Consider the following 20091-nt stretch of genomic DNA (forward strand, 5'->3'; position numbering starts at 1 on the left):
ATCAAGAATATATTTGACATTTTATGGTATATACATATTATTAAGTACTTAGGAAGTATGAAGCACTTTAAATACAGTAACTCATTTAAGGTATTAGATCCCTTTTCTCCAATTTAGTTTTATTTTTTAAACTTTTTAACCTACTTTTCCAGAATTAATCTATAAAAACATAACTGATCCATAATCTCACCCTGGTAAAGTCCAGCATACTGGAAAATTGTCTTTCTGAAAAGCTCAGTATTTGCTGGCATTTGTACATCATTGCTTGCAAGCAGTTTTGCTTTTAACCCCCTGTGACTTTTATTCCTTATGTTCTGAGATAAGAAATGTTCATTATTCTACAGCTCTTTGCAAGAGTCAACTCTCCCATGTTGATGAAGAAGCCTTTCTATCATAGTCCAGCATTTCCTGGTAAAAATGAAAATAACCTCACAACTTATTTTTAAATAAGTAAGCCACCAGATCCTCATGAATTAAAGATAGAAAAATGTCAGATTCTACAAATGAGTGTATACTAAACATTGGTGGGAAAGGAAACTTACCAGTAGAAGATGTAAATTAACAGTCAAAGCATTCATCAGGGCTATTTCTTTCTCATTGGCTCCTGCAAAGTAAACATATCATAATTTAGACTTTTCTATTCCTGCTGAAGTTACTTGGAAAAACAAAGTAGGGAGGCTTCACTCCTTCATCCTGACTGCTTTTAGAGATAGAGACATATCTGATGTGTCATCACAACGAAATGGAAGTTTTCCCACTTGACTCATTTTTTCAAATGATATCTGCACTCACATGCACATAGCCAGCTAAAATTATATTTGCTTTTTGATATAGTAAATAATCTCAAAGAAATAATGAAGCATTTGCTTTTTCCTGTAAACTAAAAATGATTTATCCTATTATCAGGTAGTGTGCCAAATTCCCACAGAGTACATTTTTGTGGTAAGTGACTCTCAAAAGAAATTAAGGCCAATCACAGGTTTAAAGCTGGTTGTTTCTAATGTCCAATTAAAACACCCCTTTAATAAAAGACAGCTAGTTTGCCAAACATAATTCACTGTTATTGCAATCAGATGTATAATAGTTTATAAGACAAAAAAGCTAGGAAGCAAAATACGAAGACCTAAATAGCTCTGGGATTTATTCATACACACCAAGATACAAGATAATCCAGATAGGTATTATCTGATGGAGAACACATGCAAAATTAATACATCCACTACACAACCATAATCTGATCTCATTCTTAGTAATAAGGGTTTGACTGCTGGAAACAGACCTAGAGACAAAGCATACATCAGATGCTTAAGAACTCAGAGTATAATAACAACAATAATAATACTTTCCCTATTTTTAGTTCTTATGATGTCTCTTAAAAGCAATTAGAAGACCTGTGTGAGAGGAAAATCTATTTAATTACCACAGAGAAAAATGTGTGTCTTAATGTTTGTAAAGCTATACGAGGTGTTAAAGAACATGTATAATCGAAGTCCTATATTTCGTATCCAAAGAGATATTTCTGTTATAGTTCCATTTTAAAAGAAGAAACCGTAAGTAAAACAATTAACTTATGGATAGATTTTAGGATAAATTACTTGATGGGAGGCCACTAGAAGTAAGTTTCTAACTTGGAAATTTATATTTCAACACAGTCATCTAGTCAAGGAAAACTCTATGTTGCATTTAGCAGATAGAATTCTCCATTTGATCATTTGATGTACAAGATTGGTAAACAATTGGTTAGAAGAAATATCCCTGGTCATTTGTTAAGGTGAACAGCATCTGAAGTCAAAAGGCAGTGAGACCAATCTCATTCTACACTCCTAGCACTAAATAAAATTTGTCCTAGACATACAAGATAGATATGAATATGATCACCTTATGTTGCATATAGTGGCATATGTCTTCTCCTACAATCTGAAAACCCTTTGGAAATATGTAGGAAAAATGCTGCCAGCTTTACTATATTTGTTTCTTTGCATTTATGGTATGAATTTTTACTGTTATTTCTAAAACAAAATATTATCTAAGATATATAATATAATATTATATTTAATTTTCTGAAGCTAATTACTGCATCTTTTCTGAAAATCATTTACTTCAAAAAACATTTCGGCAGGAAAAGCGAAAGGAGAAAAGGAAGGAAAAAGTAATATAAAGAGAGAGCAGAATTCATAGAAACAGAAGCATCTGAAGGAATGTAATGAGAAGAAAAAAGAATTCAATAAGTTAGTTACCACAAAATGAAAACAAAGAAATAGAAGAGTCAGGAGGACTTTCTTCTAAACATCTGCAGAAAGGAGATTTTCTGATGAAGTTTAGACATCCTATTCTTGCTTAACAATTACATTCTGATTAAAATTACTGTAGATTTCTTGAAAATTTTAGTCTTCTAAACAATACAGTGTTCATTGTGGATCACCTAAAATTTCTTTTTGCAAAGAATGTAATGAACCATTTGTGGTAGGCACAATTAATCCAGACATACACTTGACCTGCCTTCTCCCCCTCATTTTCAATGGCATACTAACACTCGGATCAATTCTTTGTAAATAATCCCTCACTGACTTGAATAATTTATCTGCCAACACACAAAAATTATCTCATCTTAGAACACTCCAAATTCAACCAAGCACTCCACAAAAAAGGTCTCTGCACCTGCTACTGAACTTTGTGAAGGAGACAATCAGTCTACTTAATGTGCGTGCATATGCACACAGGTGTATCTGAGGAAGGTGCAAATATTAAAGTTTCAGAACATTAATGGAAATGTTTATTTCAAATATAACCTAATAGCACTGAAGAATCAAGGGCTCCTAACATCAAAGGACCACAAATCAGACTGTTTTTTTGGCATATTTTAAAAGAAAATTTACCTATTTGACCTATTTTTTGATTCAAATTGCATTTCTGAAGCACGATCATCATCATTCCATAAGAATATTTTTAAAAATTAGGCAAACTGAAATTCTTTCAAGATGTTTTTCTTTGTTCTTTTTCTTTTTCCTAAGAGCTTTTTCTGAATTAATGTTGAAATATCAAGAACTATAAGCATTGCAGGGCAAATTTTTTAAAAACTTACTGAAAGCTTATCAAGATTTGAAAATCTTTACTTTAGAAGATCATCTACAATTCACTGCAGTAAATGTCAAGATTTGAATCACTTCATCTGAGATGGGTATAAGCCAGGGTTGTCATTTGAAGTGTACTTTCCTGCTTGCTTATTTATTGAACATAATTTTTTGCTTTACCAGAAGGTAACGCTTAGTTAAATGCAAAGCATGCCTTCTTATCTCCATGCCTGGCATGCTGATGTTTACAGAGTCCTTGCAATGTGCCAACACTTCCAAATATGTGGCTTATATTTTTTCATAGTCTTCACTGTAACACAATAATATATCTACTTTAATTGTCCATATTTAACAGTGAAGAAACTGACATCCAAAGAGATGAACCAACAGACCTAAAGTTTCATAGATAAGAAGTAAAAGAAAATCTTACCCCCTTTTAGAAGGAAAAAAAAAAAGGTTCAAGATTACATTGGGAAGCACTGTCTACATACATTATCAACTCCCTGTAAGTCAAATACAGGAAAATCATGTTCATTACCAACATTCCTCTGCATTTTTCTAATTTTAGTTTAATTTCAAATATTTTGTCAGGAGAAGATGACAGGGCCCCAAGCTGCTTAGTGTTTAATGAGAGGATTCATGATGGGTCTACCTGAATCCATGTTCTATATAATTTATTAAGCAGATGCAAATGTCATTGTGGATTTGCTTATAAGGTTTGTAGTCAGGCTAAGTCTCAGAACTTTCCAGTCTGTCTTTCAAGTAGTAAACTCCTGTGGCCTTGGTAGGTAGCTCGTGTGTGGTCAAGGATTCGAAACTGGAAACAGCTTCCAGGGATCATTGCTTCTCAGAGGGTCAGCCACGAGTTTCATAAAGCAAATTTATGTCCACATTACAACATTTTTATAAGCTGAGATGCATGTATCTAGCCCTTTGTGATTTTTATGTACCCAGGGAGAAGTAGGCTTAATAATAATACTAATAATATTCTTCAGCAATTCTATTTCTAGCATCTTGATAATATGACATTAATTATAAGGGGAAGTTATTCCATGTTTTGCAGAATTGTTGGCTCTATATAAAATGTTTATTAATAGTTTTCCTTCTCATCTGAAATTGAAATTCTTTTCTATGTCTATGAAAAAAAATATAGTTGTTCATTGTCTCCTCCTCCTCTCCAACCACTCTATCAATTTCTGCACATAATAATTTTTATTATCCTCCTGCTACTTCTTTTTGGGGAATTTTATGGTGAAATAAAGGTTGTGGTTTTAAGAACCAGGAAGATTCCATCATCGCCCTAACTATACAACTTATATGTTTGCTCATGACACATTTATGTAGGCCTGGCAACTAGCAAAAATAAATCTGACTTCTGCTGCTCTTTACTGTACTTGCCATATAATTATTTTAATTATTTTATGATTTTACAATATCTACTTCCAACCAGGATTTGAGATTTCTTGGGTTACAAAGTGAGGGAGAATTATAAAAAAAAATAGCACTAACGCACAATATATTCAGATGAGAAACAAATAGAAATTGTTGAATGTTTTTGTTACTTCCAATTCAATCAAATTTTCTCAGAATTTCCTAGTAACCCAGGCAAAAAGGGAACCTGGATGGGATTTGCAGCAAACATGATAAACACAAATACATGTAAAAACACTTTCTAAAATGATCTTTTTTCCTAACAAAACAAACAGCGTGAACTTATTCATTTTTCAGCTTAAGAACCATTTCTCTAACATACACAACTGAAAAAGTAAAGAATTTGGAAGAGTATAGTTTCTGAAGCTTTTTTTTAAAAGCACCAAGTTTTAAAAATATCATTTATGATACACATTTGTAAAAATGGACATTTCATATTCTTTGGTCAATAAAAATAGTAGAAATATTTCTCCTGATAAAACACAAATCATAGAGAACAAAACAGACACTTAATAAAATCACAATTAAACTAAAGATCACCTACATTCACTGACATTTCAAAAGAAATTTTACAATGTATTTGTCATATAAGGCTTGAGACTTCTATAAGACTATCTATCTACCTTAAATAAATCATTTATTACATATACTTATTGTATATAATAATTACTGATGATATCTACTAATAATCATATATCTATAAACAAAATACATAATGTTTCTTGAGCTTCAGGTCTACAAAAGTGACTGTGCTCATTTCAAAAAGTAATCATTGCCTTTTATGTCCCATATCATTAGGATCAACTGTCTGTAATTTAATTAAAACAGCATAAGAACAAAACCACAATAAACAATGAATTTTGTCCCATATGTGTGATAACTTCGGTATGATATTTCAAAGATACAGGAAAATCCCTAAAAGTGGAGTTGATATATATATATTTTTTAATTTTTTAACACATTCAATCCTTTTACTTTTCTAAATAAATCTGACTATTTAGTGGGCTTTCTTTTTCCTTTTTCCTTAGTACTTATAATGAAAGGTGGCTCGTTTGAAATTTCAGTGACTGTTGTGATGCATTTACTGGGCAACAAAATACTTGCATATTTAATAAGTTGCAATAGAGCTATAAACGTTTACATGGTCAAAGGAACTCTTTCTACAGGGTTTATTGATTTTATAAATATACTCACAAAATAATATTACCTTCTCACTTCCCTGGCCTGTATATAAACACCCTGACTTGTCTTTAGAGGATGATAAATATTAAACACAAAACAAAAGGATAAGAATGCAGTTTATGTTCTGAAAGCAAACCTAATAAAGAAAAAAACAATCCACAGCTACGGAAAACATATATGCTTAGGTTAAATTAATCCAGAATTATTTCAGGGTTTTTTTTCATTTATATGTTAGACGTTTGAATGACTATAATTAGCTCCTTAAAAAAAAAATGAACCCAAATGGGAACAGTATCTAAACAACGATTTAACACATCCTTCAATATAATTAACGGCATTCCTCCATCAAAATATATACTCCTCTGGATAATGCTGACACCTGGTCAAGTAAGTGCTCTGTGTTCCCAAGAACCTGACGGGTTGGGAGGAGATGCTAGGTTTCTGCACCTGCCCTGGCTCAGTATTCTGCCCGTGGGTCCCAGCCTCAGGCAGAGAGAGCTGTGCAGATTCACCCTGGGGCTCCTTCAGATGGTCGGGACTCAAGCTCTGCACACTCAGCCTAGCTTCTGGTGCTGCCTCCAAACTGTGCTTCCAGACTTCCAACTGCTCCTTTCTTTAGCAGTGGAGGTATTTTTGGTCTATAGAGATTTCTATTGAATTTTTTTTTAAGTATTGCTATATGTTGGTTAATCTGATGTTTTCCTATCATTTGTATGTGTTTGGAATAGAAGGAATTACTTTCAGTTTATAATTAAATCTGTTATTTTAAATTAGAAGTCAATATTTTGATCCTATAATATAACCACATAAAACAGAAACGTATATAGTATATAATATAATGATTCCTGCTTAGATACTGGATGCTAAATTAGAATAGAAGCAGATAAACATTTATTTAACTCTTGTCTTCACCAAGGAAGTGGTGATAGATTAAATTGTGTCCTGCTGAAATTCATATGTTCAAGTCTCATCCTCCAGTGTGACTGTATTTGGAGACAGGGCCTATAGGAGGTAATAAAGTTTAAATGAGGTCATAAGGATGAGGTCTTAATCCAACTGGACTCATGTCTGTATAAGAAGAGAGACACCCTCTGGTATCTCCTTCTCCTTCAGTGTGCATAGAAAAAAGTCCAAGTGAGGACCCAGAAGGCCGTCACTCACAAGCCAGGCAGAGAGTCCAACCAGAAACTAATCCTTGGATCTTGGACTTTTGGCCTCTCTCTGGAAATGTGAGAAAATGTCTGTTGTTTAAATCACCCAGTCTATGGTATTTTGTTATGGCAGGCTGAGCAGAGTAACATCGGATACCTATCCTCCCTTTGAAACCTTCTCCCTTCACCAGAGACTGGCCCCGTCATCTGGGGAGGAGGATTCACCTGACAGCATGGAGTTGGCATAGGGAGCTGGCATTCTAACTGAATTTTAAAGACTTTAAACACATCTCTCTGTTTTCATCCTATTTTACTCCCACTTTTAGAGATGCTTATTGTAATTCCCAAACTTTTGAAGGCTCGGCAGTGTAAAGCAGGTGGCTTTCCATTTGTTGCCATTGAAAGATTCAGATTTGGTTAATTTTATTTTATTTTTTATAAAAGCAGTTACCACTTGTCCACCGCTATCCAACTCCCAAAATGCTGCTATCATCTCCTTTGCTATTCTATTTGTTCTTTGGGGTTTACAATTTTAATTTTTTAAATTTCATTATGAGTTGTTTAGAGAGAATTCTGTAAAAAGAGTACTTAAATGCATGTTCAGTCCTCCACCCTTAACTGCAAATTACCTCTTTTTTGAAGCACTATTCCCAATGTTTTTTGTTTTGTTTCTGTATTTCTTCGTATTATGTATAGATTATGTGTATATATTCATTTTACTTTTTTTGTTCTTATCTTCCTTTAGTGGGAGTCCCATGAGGATTCCTCGTGGGATAAGGGTTTTGACCATTCTTACTATTTTACTTACTCACCATTTTGTCCTCAGAGCCTACCACAAATCCTGACAGACACACAGCAGAGGTTCAATAATTATTTTTCAAACAAACAAACTATTCCTCAGGATTTCATGGTTTGCTAATTGTTGAAATTCTTTCAGGATGTCAAGTCCTACTTTCTTCATTCTACCCCCACTTTGTCCCAGCTCACATTACTTTGGTCTTTTGATCACTGACCACTGACCAATAGGGATGAGGTAATAAAGATATTTTTATACTTATCTGTAGGGAAATGAGGTTTGTAAGGCATTATGGAAGTTTGGGGTTTCCTCCAAATAATTCCAAATAATAGCACCCCAATTGCTTAAATGTCATTAATTTTTTGTTCAATACCCTTAATGTCATGTAAGGTTTTAAGCAATGCTGAATATTTAACCCAATAAAATAACTTTTTAATTTTTTTAATAATTGTATTTTTTTGAGGGACAAAGAGACAGAGCATGCACAGGGAAAGGGGTGGGGGGAGAGAGAGAGAGAGACAGAATCTGAAGCAGGCTCCAGGTTCTGAGCTATCAGCACAGAGCCTGATGAGGCTCTCGAACTCATGAATAGGAAGATGACCTGAGCCAAAGTCAGATGGTCAACCAACTGAGCCCCCAAGCGTCCCCTCAATTAAATAACTTTTTAAAAAATATTAATACATTCACCACCTGAAACTATCTTGACTATTACCTACAGTATATGTAACTCAGTTCAGGAAACACATTATAAACCAAAGAACAGCATCAACATATTATTTCTAATAATTCTCAGCTTAACTGAAATTAATCATCATACATCAAAATGAAATAAACCAAACCCTGATTGGTGTTTTAGGCTTTTAGCATGTAATGATTAGTGTTTATTTTATCACTTATAATGAAATATTAGAACATTAGTTTAAGATGATTTTTATGAGATTTACTTAATTATAAATAAATACAATGCATGTGTTTTTTATCAGAGAGTAAAAATTAGTGGTAAAATACACAAAAAAATAATAAAATATTTTATTCTTGTACTAAATAACTCAGTTACACTCTCTATAGCCATCAATTCTCAAAGGTATGCTTGCTTTTTGTGAGTTAAAATAGAAAATCAGGATGTTCTTCAAGAAGATTTTGACTTTATAATTTAGGTTTATATCTAAATGGCAATGCTTTTATGATTCTTTTGGGAAAAATCCATTTTGTACTTACCTACAATGTCATTCATAAGGCCTAAAATAGTCTCATCTCCTGTAATCCAAGGACGTTTCCCTGTCTCATGACCATAGGCTCCCCTGAAATTGAAAATGGTCATAACCATTATTAGTTTGTGTGCACGTTTATGTGTTTTGTGTGTGTGTGTGTGTAATTTTTCTTATATCAGCATTAGCAACTAGACATTTCTAAGTCTTTGTAATGTTTTAGTAATTATGTAAAATCATGTTTCTTTAAAACCAAAATACTTGAGAACTCAATTTTTTTAACTTCTCATTTCTTACTGTCTTTAACTTCCTTTTTGTTGGAGGGTACTGGAGATTGCCCATGTAGTATTTCATTGTTTTTCTGTATTTTAGCATCTAAGATGTTATTTTTTTCTTCTTTATTTTGAAAATTTCAAGACCATTTGAACATTCTACTTGTATACCTGTAAGCATGTAGTGCTATGTACGCTAAAACATAGCTACTATTTTTTGAGGCTAACATTAAAATGATTACAAATTCAGTTGTTGTTTTTTTTTTTTTAATTTTTTTTTTTTAATGTTTTATTTATTTTGGATACAGACAGAGACAGGGCATGAGAGGGGGAGGGGCAGAGAGAGAAGGAGACACAGAACTGGAAGCAGACTCCAGGCTCTGAGCTAGCTGTCAGCACAGAGCCCGACGCTGGGCTTGAACCCACGAACGTGAGAGCTGACCTGAGCCGAAGTCGGAGGCTCAACCGACTGAGCCACCCAGGCGCCCCCAAATTCAGTTTTTAAATACAGCTACAATCTTTAAACTAAATAAAAGTGTATATAATATGACTATACTCATGATGACATTTTAAGTAGTTAAATAAACTTGGCAATAATCAAAGCAAACACTGTATCATGACCTATTTTCTAGCAATTACATCTACCATATTCTAGCTCAATTTTGTTATTCTAGTAAGTAAATATCCCAGTAGGCATAGTGACAAAACACAAAATATATAAGAGAACTTCAACTCAAAAGTTTCCATTAAATGAGGAAGGCAAATACATCTGAAATATGGAGAAAGGACTTGAAACAAAGAATCAAGGTGAGAATGACTTCATGTGCTGTTACAAACTTGTGCCTTCAGGAGCTCTGAATTAGACTGTTCTTAATTCTTTAGGAATCCAAAAACTACCTAAAGTTAGAGGAAAGGACTGAGCATGTATTTTTTTGTATAGTGCAATCTGTGCTTGGATCTGTACTTGAAATTCAGTAAGCTGGCAGTAGTGAAGTGGCAAACCTGTTCTCAGGGGTGATGGGAGGCAAAATATGTCACCCCAAAATATGTCGCTGTGGTATATTGATTATCTTGAGCTGCAGGCATTAAAAAAAAAAAAACTGCAAATACAGGGAGAGGTTGTCCCTGAACTCTCTTATCTGTCTGAAGACAGATCCCCAAAAGGAATTCAGCTGTCATCAGTCCCCTCAACCAGAATACCAGAAAAGATGGACTCTTGTCCCAGGAAAGGGGACTAGACGTCAATACCGCCTCCAGTTGGGCTTTGCCACAATCTATCCTATCTTTTATCTATTCTTCTAAGGGCTCTTTCATCTTTCTTGAAAATCACTTATTCTCTCCTCTGTGGCCAATATCCTCCTCCTCCTTCCCTATTAAGATAGGATTGAAACCTGAATTCTAAGTCATTGTGCGGAGTTCCTTTTCCCCCACGTGTCTCCCCCATGTACGTAAGATATACATGCTAATAAGCCTGTTTTTTTTTTCTCTTGCTAATATTTTATTATAGGGGTCTCAGCTAAGAACACAGAAAGATATGGGGAAAATTTTTTTCTCCCTGAGAGAGCAGTGAGGTATCAGGAGGAAAGGACCCCGTTCTTAGCTTTTGTTGATTATGACGGTGTGAATATTCCTCGTGGTCCATTTTTGGCATCCACAAAAACCCTCAATATTTAATGACTGGTTTTTACTGCGGGGTCAGAGCCAAGTCCAGGTCACCACTGTTTATGACACTCTATGTATTAGAAGCTGATAAGACTTGTAAAAGGAAAAGGGAAAGAGTGGCAATATGTACCTTAAAGGATCGCTATGAAATAAGATTACATGTAAAAGAGATTCACACATAACCCTCCTTTCTGACTATTCCCTAATGTAAATCTAATGCTACAACTCCCTTCTTGGGCTTGTGGGTTACAATGCAATTGTTAAACTAATATTTTGATTACCCCATAAACTGAGATGAGGGAAGAGGACTTTCTTTGAGAATCAACAGAGACTGTAAGAGCTAAGGAGGAAAGAAGGGCAATCGCTAGTTATTATTATTCATATCATTATTAGATAGCCTGCAGCTCGCCTCTTCTTGACGTTCAATATAAATGCTAAAGACAAAAATCATTATCATTAAATGGTAGTTAAAGGCAGATACTTGGACCCTTTTTTATGTTAATCACATAGAGCTCAGTGGCCTTGATGATCGCAGGATACATCTTGTTACATTTAGGTAGTAAAATTCTACGTTCTGCCTCAGAGGATTTATATCTCAGAATATTATGCCACCTACATCTCACTCTGGTAGACACCATGGTAATAATCTTTAAGAGTATGTTTTTTCCTGCAATGCATTTGCCATCTCTCCCCCCTCCCCCCCCCGCCCCTCTCTAGAATATCACACACAGAGTCTGCTTCTTCATTTTGTCAGTCTACTAGCCTGGAGTAGTGAAAGGTATTTAGGAAGTTGTTACCCCAATAAACTCCAAGTAAAGTGGCCTGTCTTTATAAAGAATTGATGTAGATTACAGTGCAGGTTTAAACATATGTATCAGAGAAAACGATGATATTGCTCTCATTCAAAACTGCCTGAAATACTTGCAGCACAGTTGGAATGCTCTTTTGCAAGTACTGGGAAGGAAAAGAGCGAGGCAGACACTTCAGTCCCGACCACGGCAGAAATCGTTCCCCCTGCGTGGGGTGCTCCTGAGAGGTCTACAGAGTGCTATCTGCTCACGAAATTAGATCTCGGGATGTAAAAGCTAATTAGGAAGTTAATAGTAGATCCTCTTTGAAACAGGACCATGCTTTAACCATCTTACAAAATAAAAATTAGCCCGGCTTTTAAAAGCTCCTCCCAGCCCCACCTATGAATAAATAAATAAGACATTAATGATTAGTCAACACGATGTCAGGAAAATCTTTGTAACATGTAATTCTATGTACTTTCTTATTCCTACTGAAGGCTGGTGAAAGAAGACAAGTCTGAACCAAATTGACTCCATGACAGGCTTTAAGTTTCCCCTCTGACCTTAAAGGCCTAAGTTTCAGTTTCCCTGAGACTATCAAGCAGTTACACATTGCCCAAGGCAGGAGAGACCACGTTAGCAACACCCAATCAGAAAAGGCCAGCAACCACCCTCCACATTCCTAAGGGTGAGGCCCATAGATGGAAACCATAGATAGTTACCTGTTGTTTAATACTAGACTAACCAGTTACTCACCCCACGTGGGGGTCCTGGGCCCACTCTGTAATTGATTAATTTCAAAGATACTCTAAATATTGTGATTGGGTCCCGCCAAAAGTAACGAACGCTCTAAACAAAATGTACGGTTAAAGCTGTTGCCAATGCTGTTATGCGATAATGATTGCACCCCTGTACCTGGGTCACCATTTCTTGTAACCTCCCCTTCCCAAGCCCCATAAAATCCCTGCTCAGCCCTTGTTCGGGGCTCTCAGCACGGATCCACTGTGCTGGTGAAGTCTGTGAGCAGGAACGTAAGGCTGTAATAAATGCCCTTTGCTTATGCGTGCGTGATCCGGTCTCCCTGGTGGTCTCTGGTCTTTAGGGATATTGCGATCTGGGCATAACATTGGCAGACAGTGCTGCACTAAAATTTGCCTCTTTGGCATAAAGAATACCTTGAGCTGAAGGCACCTGAAAAGCAGCAATTGCAGGGACTAGCTTCCTCTGAACTTTCCCATCTGCATAAAGGCAGGTCCACCAAAGGAACTCGACTATCATCAACCCCTCCCCAGGAATTTCATCAACCAGGAAAGATTGACTCATGTCCCAGGAGAGGAGCCTACAAGTCAACACCACACCCAGATGACTTTGTCACAAACTCTCAGGTCTCCTAGCTATTCTTCTAAGTGCTTTTCATGCTTCCTAAAAATCATTTTTTTAATGTTTTTATTTATTTTTGATACAGAGAGAGACAGAGCATAGAGTGTGGAGGGGCGGAGAGAGAAGGAGACACAGAACTGGAAGCAGGCTCCGGGCTCTGAGCTAGCTGTCAGCACAGAGCCTGATGTGGGGCTCGAGCCCACGAACGTGAGATCCGACCTGAGCCGAAGCCAGAAGCCTAACAGACTGAGCCACTCAGGCGCCCCTAAAAATCATTTCTTCTCCCCTATGTGGCCTACCTTTTCTTCCTCTTCCCCTATTAAGCTGACATACAAGCTCTCAAACCACTGATATTTTTTTTTGGTTTCGCTTTTTTTCCTGCAATGGTCTCATGCATATATATATTAATAATTAATAAATATTAATTATTATTTCCTATTCATCTGGGTGTTGTCAGTTTATTTCATAGACCAGTTATTGAATGTAGGGGGATAGAGGGAGCATTTATTTTTTTCTCATAGACTATACTTTTTTTTTTTTTTTAACAGAATTGAATGAGACTGTGGTGTCTGTGGGAGCATATCTCCCCACGTGTGTCACCAGCGCCCTCCCTGAACACGCTGCCATGTCAAGTCAGGCAGTGTCTGCACACCAGGCGGTCTGTTCCTAATGTGTAATTCAGTGGGCTATTTTCTTCTTAAATAAGCCTGCTTAAAATGTCACAGGTCTTGGAAGATTCCCTGTGAAGACACATCTGGGTTAAGTCTCTGAACCTATGAAAAAGAAATAAAACCATTTATCTGGTAGACATGAAAATGAAAAAGAACGCAAATATTGTGAGTATATCTTAGAGACCTAACACATTTCTCAACTTACAATGTGCTCTTTGGGACGGATAGATCTTTCTCTTCTAGCCAAACTTTTCCACTGTGATTATTAACCTATGTCATTCTCCTTCAATCTGGGCCATTAGTAAATCCATAATATATAAATATGTAATATTAAATGTTCTAGAAAATTCTGGCAGACCCATGCTGTTCAAGCATATTAATGTTGTTTCTATGGTTATAGCCCCTTTTCTGATAATAAATTATCATATATCAAATGACTCAAATCACCATAAAATTTTTCTATTCCAGAATATTAAAAATATCTAAATTCTGTCATTTTACAAAGCAAAACTAATTCTCCCAAGTAAAGTGTTATTAATCTACTTTAGAAATCACATGCAGTTGAAAATAGCAATAATAAGAACTTAAACAAAATCCACAGAGGTCAGTGTTTTATTTTCATTGATTTGTCTTGACTAACTTAAAATTTTAGAAATCAGATAGGTCCAAAAACATTTCTAAGTGTGCCTCTGTTCTTGAATTCCCTTTAGCATAATTAATCAAAGATGGTAGCCCTATGAATTATAAAATCAGGTTGCCTTATGGCCAGTGATGGTTTATTTTGTAGATAGGTAGGTATTAAGCCTATGATAGGACATAAAAAATAGTGACATGGACAGTAATAGCCATAAGCCAAGTGGCATTTCGTACCTTATACATACATCATAGATGGCCAGTCAGACTTGGCATTAATATCCCAGAGCAATATCTCACTTAGTCAAAGTACTCCGATTTTTATGTTACCGTTAAGATTATAAATTTTTAATGTATTTTTCCTGTTAAGAAACTAATTTCGCTTTGCATTATTTAATGACTGTGTGGCTCTCTTTGACAGAGTCCTTCTCAAAATCTTCCACTGGTCAAGAAGAGAGAAAAGCACCGGCCTGATTTGGTTATCAGCTAGAAAGTAGGGCCAGAACTGGAGTTGGAGAAGGGGAAGAGAAACAGATAATCAGAAAAACTCAGGACAATAATAGGAGGCCCTGGACCTAGAGGCAAACCAAACATATGTGGGGGTATTTAGTACAAAAAACAAAAGCAGAAGTTAGAAAAGTGAATAGACCAACAGTTCACCATAGTGGCAAGAAGATTACTTTAAACTAAAAGCATGTGAACACACAGCAGAACACTAAACTTAGGGAGAGTGTCCTGAAAACATAGCTGCCATTAACCCACGCCCAGATGGAAGGTGTCTCAGCACCAGCAGGTGCAAATCCAGATGCCATAGATCTCCCTCTTAGGGAGCTTCCAGCCAGGAAGACCATGCCCATTATCATCAGAATGAAAAGGTCCAATACAACTTCCTGTACTTCCTATTGAAGTCCTGAATCCCTCCCCTTTGGCCACACTGATTGATATATATACCCTTAACAACCCCCCACCCCCACACACACTATTTAGTGAATTGCTTTTTTGTTGAGTACTTCTGTGTGCCCATGAAAGAAACTTCTCTTGTTAATCTATCTCATATCAATTAACCTGCAGGCCCTCAACCAAGAGGATGTAAAGTAGTAGAGAAAAAGTTTTGCTTTCAACAAAATCTTGGCTGGAAAAGGCCAGAGTAGAATTTTAAGATGGAACATGATTTTGATCATAGCCCTCAAACACCACTGAGACATCTACAAGGTGAAAGGGGGCATGATGTTGATTGGGCCACCACGATTTAAAGCAAGAAGACTGGACCACCTGGGTGGCTCAGTTGGTTGAGTGTCTGACTCTTGGTTTTAGCTCATGTCATGATCTTGCAGTGGGTTTGAGCCCCACATCGGGTTCTGCACTTATAGTGTGGAACGTGGTTGGACTTCTCTCTGTTCCTCCCCTTATCATATCTCTTTCTCTCTCACCCTCTCTCTCACCCTTTCAAAATAAATAAAGAACTAAATAAAAATAATAAAGCAAGAATACTAAGAAAAACAAAACAAAGACAAAATAAAACAAACTAGCTAGCTCATCTTTTACTCAGAAGTCTTTTGAAAATTTAGTTGACATTGCTTGAAGCATTAATACCCACCTCTTTCTGAATCAACTGTCTAATGGAAAATAAGTAGGAGGGCTTAAGATTATGTAATTTTCCATTGTCACAAGGTAAAATATAAAATTTAAAATCAACAATAGAAGAGTTATGACATGAAGGCACTTCCCTGGAATACAACTTTAAAGTCTTGAAAATAACCCAGCAGTCTCCTAACAGAGTAGGGTAATCATAAGGAGATGCATAGGAGAGCGGGGCAGCATCTTTTCTAAATGCCTAAAGGATAAAAATGCACAACCTTGCTGAAGAATTTCCAAGAGGCAAGGACATTCTCTAAAGTTCCAATCCAATCTCATTCCGTGCTCTCTTTTATATTAAGGCCAAAAATGAATATTAACCATTTTTATTAACTATGACCCTCATTTTTTAACTACTAAAACCTGCTAGTGCAAAAGGCTTCCAAATGCGGTGATATTTATTTTTCAATTTATGCATACAAGTTATGCAGAGAAAGTTGTAACAGGCTTAATAAATTGTATAAGCCTCTATGATTTTTGCACTGAGTTGTGAATTTATATTCTCAACCACTGAAATTAAGAACTTTGCAGTGTTACAGGGTCCCTGGGTAGCTCGGTCAGTTAAGCATCTACCTCTGGGTTCGGCTCAGGTCATGATCTCTTAGTTTCATGAGTTCTAGTCCCACATCGGGCTCTGTGTTGGGCTGGCAATGTGGAGACTGCTTGGAATTTTCCCTCTCTCTCTCTCTCTCTCCCTCTCTCTCTGCCCATCCTGCACTTACACTGTCTCTGTCTCTCTCAAAACAAATAAACTTTTAAAAAAAGAAAGAAAAACTCTGCAGTGTTATCTAATGCCTGTGGCACTAGCACAGTCAGTGTAAAATAAACTTTAAAAAGAGGTACTGTTCCCAATATGAAAGATCAGTGGCATGAAAACTGAAGAAAGGGGGAGAAGACAGAGTTTCTATAAGAGCCAAATGTCTTGCTCAGAATTCTTGTCTGATTTGGTTTCATTTTCCTGAATTTTTTTCTGACCTTCAGATTTGGCTTCCCCTTCATATCTATTTTGAGATTCTAATAATTATATGTTTAAAATATCACTAATTATTTTTAATATTTTTCTTTTTAAAAATTCAAGTATAAATATCTTACAGAGTTTATTAGTTTTGGGTATACAATATAGTGATTCAACACTATACTTAGTGCTCATCACTACAAATGCACTCTTCATCCTCTTCACCTATTTCACTCATCTGCCCACCCCCTCCCTCTGGTAAACCATCAGTTTTTTCTATTTAGTTCAGAGGGTTTTTTTTTTTCCCTCTTTTATTTTCCTTTGTTCATTTGTTTTGTTTCTTAAATTCCACAAATGACTGAAATCATATAGGATGTCTTTCTCTGACTGACTTATTTCACTTAGTGTTATACTGTCTAGATCCATCCATGTTGTTAAAGATTCATTCCTTTTTATGACGGTATTATATACATATATATACACATATACATGTATATATATATCACAGCATCTTTTTTAAATTTTTTTTAAATTTATTTTTGAAAGAGAGAGACAGACAGACAGAGTGAGCAGAGGAGGGTCAGAGAGAGAAGGAGACACAGAATCCAAAGACAGGCTCCAGGCTCTGAGCTAGCTGTCAGTGCAGAGCCTGATGTGGGGCTCGAACCCACGAACTGGGATCATAAACCCACCTGAAGTTAAATGTTTAACCAACGGAACCACCCAGGCACCCCTATATATCACAGCATTTTTATCCATTTATCTATGAATGGACTTATGAGTTGCTTCCATACCGTAGCAATCATACATAATTCCGCAATGAACATAGGATACATACATCTTTTCAAATTAATGCTTTTGTTTTATTTGGGTAAATATCTAATAGTAGAATTGCTGTGTCATAGGGTAATTTTAGTTTTAGTTTTTTTAGGAACCCCCATGTATTGTTTTCCACAGGGCCACAGCAGTTTGCATTCCTACTAGCAGTGTGTGAAGGGTCCTTTTTCTCCACATCCTTGCCAACATTTGTTATTTCTTGTGTTCTTTATTCAAGGCATTCTGACAGGTGTGAGGTGATATCTCACTGTAGTTTTTTTTGATTTGCATTTCCCTGAATGATGAGTGATGTTGAGCATCTTTTCCTGGGTCATATTTTTAATATTTTAAATATTAAACAATTTAAAAATAATATTATTAAATTTTGGGGGCTCCTGGGTGGCTGAGTGAGTTAAGTGTCCAACTTCAGCTCAGATCATGATCTCACAGTTCATGGATTAGAGCCCCACATTGGTTCCGCACTGAGAGTGTGGAGCCTATTTGCAATTCTCTCTCTCTCCCTCTCTCTCTGCCCTACTCCCACTTGTGCTTTCTCTCTCTTTCAAAACTAAAGAACTTAACTGTAAAATAATTACATTTTTAATAGTTAAAAGTATTTTTAAAATATTTCTAGTTTCAGCTTTATAAGTAACTACTGAGGAAGGCTAAGAAGAGCATAAGATTAAGTTATTTCCCTAAAAGGATTTATAATATAGCTGAGAATATGAGGCTAATGGCAATAGTACCTCTAAACAGCTTATCTCAGAGCAGTGATTATTAGTGCAATGGTGAGTCAGGGAGAAGAGATCATCTGTGTGGTTGAGAAGGTTAGGATTAAGAAAGGTAAGCATCCAAGGAAGTAGAAGGTATGAAGGGTTTCCTAGGCAGAAGAATAAAAATAGAACAGAAGAGATGGTGGAAAAAAACAAATTTAAGATTTCAGATTCCTGCATGGTTGGAGCAAATCTAAGTAGCTAAGCCCAAACGGGGCATCTTCTTAGCAAGCATGCTCAGTTCGGGGACAGCAGTACCTTCTGCTCCACTAACTTTCCTCCCCCCTTGATAATTTGTATTTTCTTACTTATAAAAAGTAGTGTGATAGAGTTTAGTAAGAATGACTCATGAAAATACTGAATTTAATTTTAAATATTAATTCCTTGGGGCACCTGGGTGGCTCAGCTGTTTAAGCATCTGGCTTCAGCTCAGGTAATGATCTCACGGTTTGTGGGTTTGAGCCCTGCGTCAGGCTCTGTGCTGACAGCTAGCTCATTGCCTGGAGCCTGTCTTTGGATTCTGTGTCTCCCTCTCTCTCTAACCTTCCTCTGCTCATGCTGTCTTTCTCTCTCTTTAAAAGTAAATAAAAACATTAAAAAAATTTTAAATGTTAAAAATAAATAAATACATATTAATTCCTTTAATTAGTCATTAAATAAATTTAAATGATTACATATGATTTAAATGTATCAACTTGGGAGAGACACTTTTTTTTTAATATTGTAAAAGCGTTACTCTTAACTTTGCCACTAACTTGCCATATGGTCTTATTTACTGATCATCAGTTAGGTCATGAATAAAATGAGAGCACTGAATGCCATGATTCCTAAGGTTCTTCTGTGTCCTGAACCTCCAGGAGTCTACTGCACACCTTCCTACATATTAGATAACCTAGTGCAATTTTTAAAGTTCTTACTGATTAGATGAGACACATGCACTCTGATATTTATAGCAGCATTATAAACAATAGCCAAACTATGGAAACAACCCAATTCCATCTATAACAAAAGCGATATATATGCAATGGAATTTTACTCATCTATAAACAGGAGGAAAATTTGTCATTTGCAATAATGTGGATGGAACTTGAGTATATTATGCTAAACAAAGTAAGTCAGTCAGAGAAAGACAAATTCCATATTATTTCATTCATATATGGCATTTAGGAAACAAACTGGATGAACATAGCAGGGGGAAAAAGACAGGCAAACCAAGAAACAGACTCTTAACTATGGAGAACAAGCTGATGGTTACCGGAGGGGAGGTGGGAGGGGGTGGGTTACATAGGTGATGGGGATTAAGAAGGGCACTTGTAGTGAGCACTGGGTGTTATATGTAAGTGATGAATTCCTGAATTGTACACCAGAAACCCATTACATGTTAACTAACTGGAATTTAAATAAACATTTGGAGAAAAACATAAAGTCCTTGTGTGAGATGTCAAATGATAGCTTTTGAAATAATACTTACATTTTGGCCCACTTATCTAGTTCTTCTTCCAGATATGTTTTAACCATTTTTGGTTGAAGGCCAAGAGAATTTCCCAAGAAATAGATGGCGTTTTCATCCTTATTCACTAAAGATAAATCAACTGAAACAGAAAGAAATGAAAAAATGCTTACTCAATTAATTAACCTTCTTCCATTTGGCATTGTTAATCCAG

General features: G+C 35.9%; 1 protein-coding gene across 1 annotated transcript in view; it reads right to left on the minus strand.

Moving 5' to 3' along the window:
• KYNU (kynureninase) overlaps nt 1–20091 on the minus strand; it is a 113734-nt gene that overhangs the window by 66477 nt on the left and 27166 nt on the right. Inside the window, exons 3-5 of the mRNA XM_029933011.1 lie at nt 19899–20019; nt 8850–8932; nt 543–604 (exon numbers count right to left, since the gene is read on the minus strand). Of these exons, the coding sequence (XP_029788871.1) occupies nt 543–604; nt 8850–8932; nt 19899–20019 (266 nt within the window). The remainder of the gene's footprint in view (nt 1–542; nt 605–8849; nt 8933–19898; nt 20020–20091) is intronic.

This window comes from Suricata suricatta, chromosome 3, assembly GCF_006229205.1.
Source record: "Suricata suricatta isolate VVHF042 chromosome 3, meerkat_22Aug2017_6uvM2_HiC, whole genome shotgun sequence".
Classification (NCBI taxonomy): Eukaryota; Metazoa; Chordata; class Mammalia; order Carnivora; family Herpestidae; genus Suricata; species Suricata suricatta.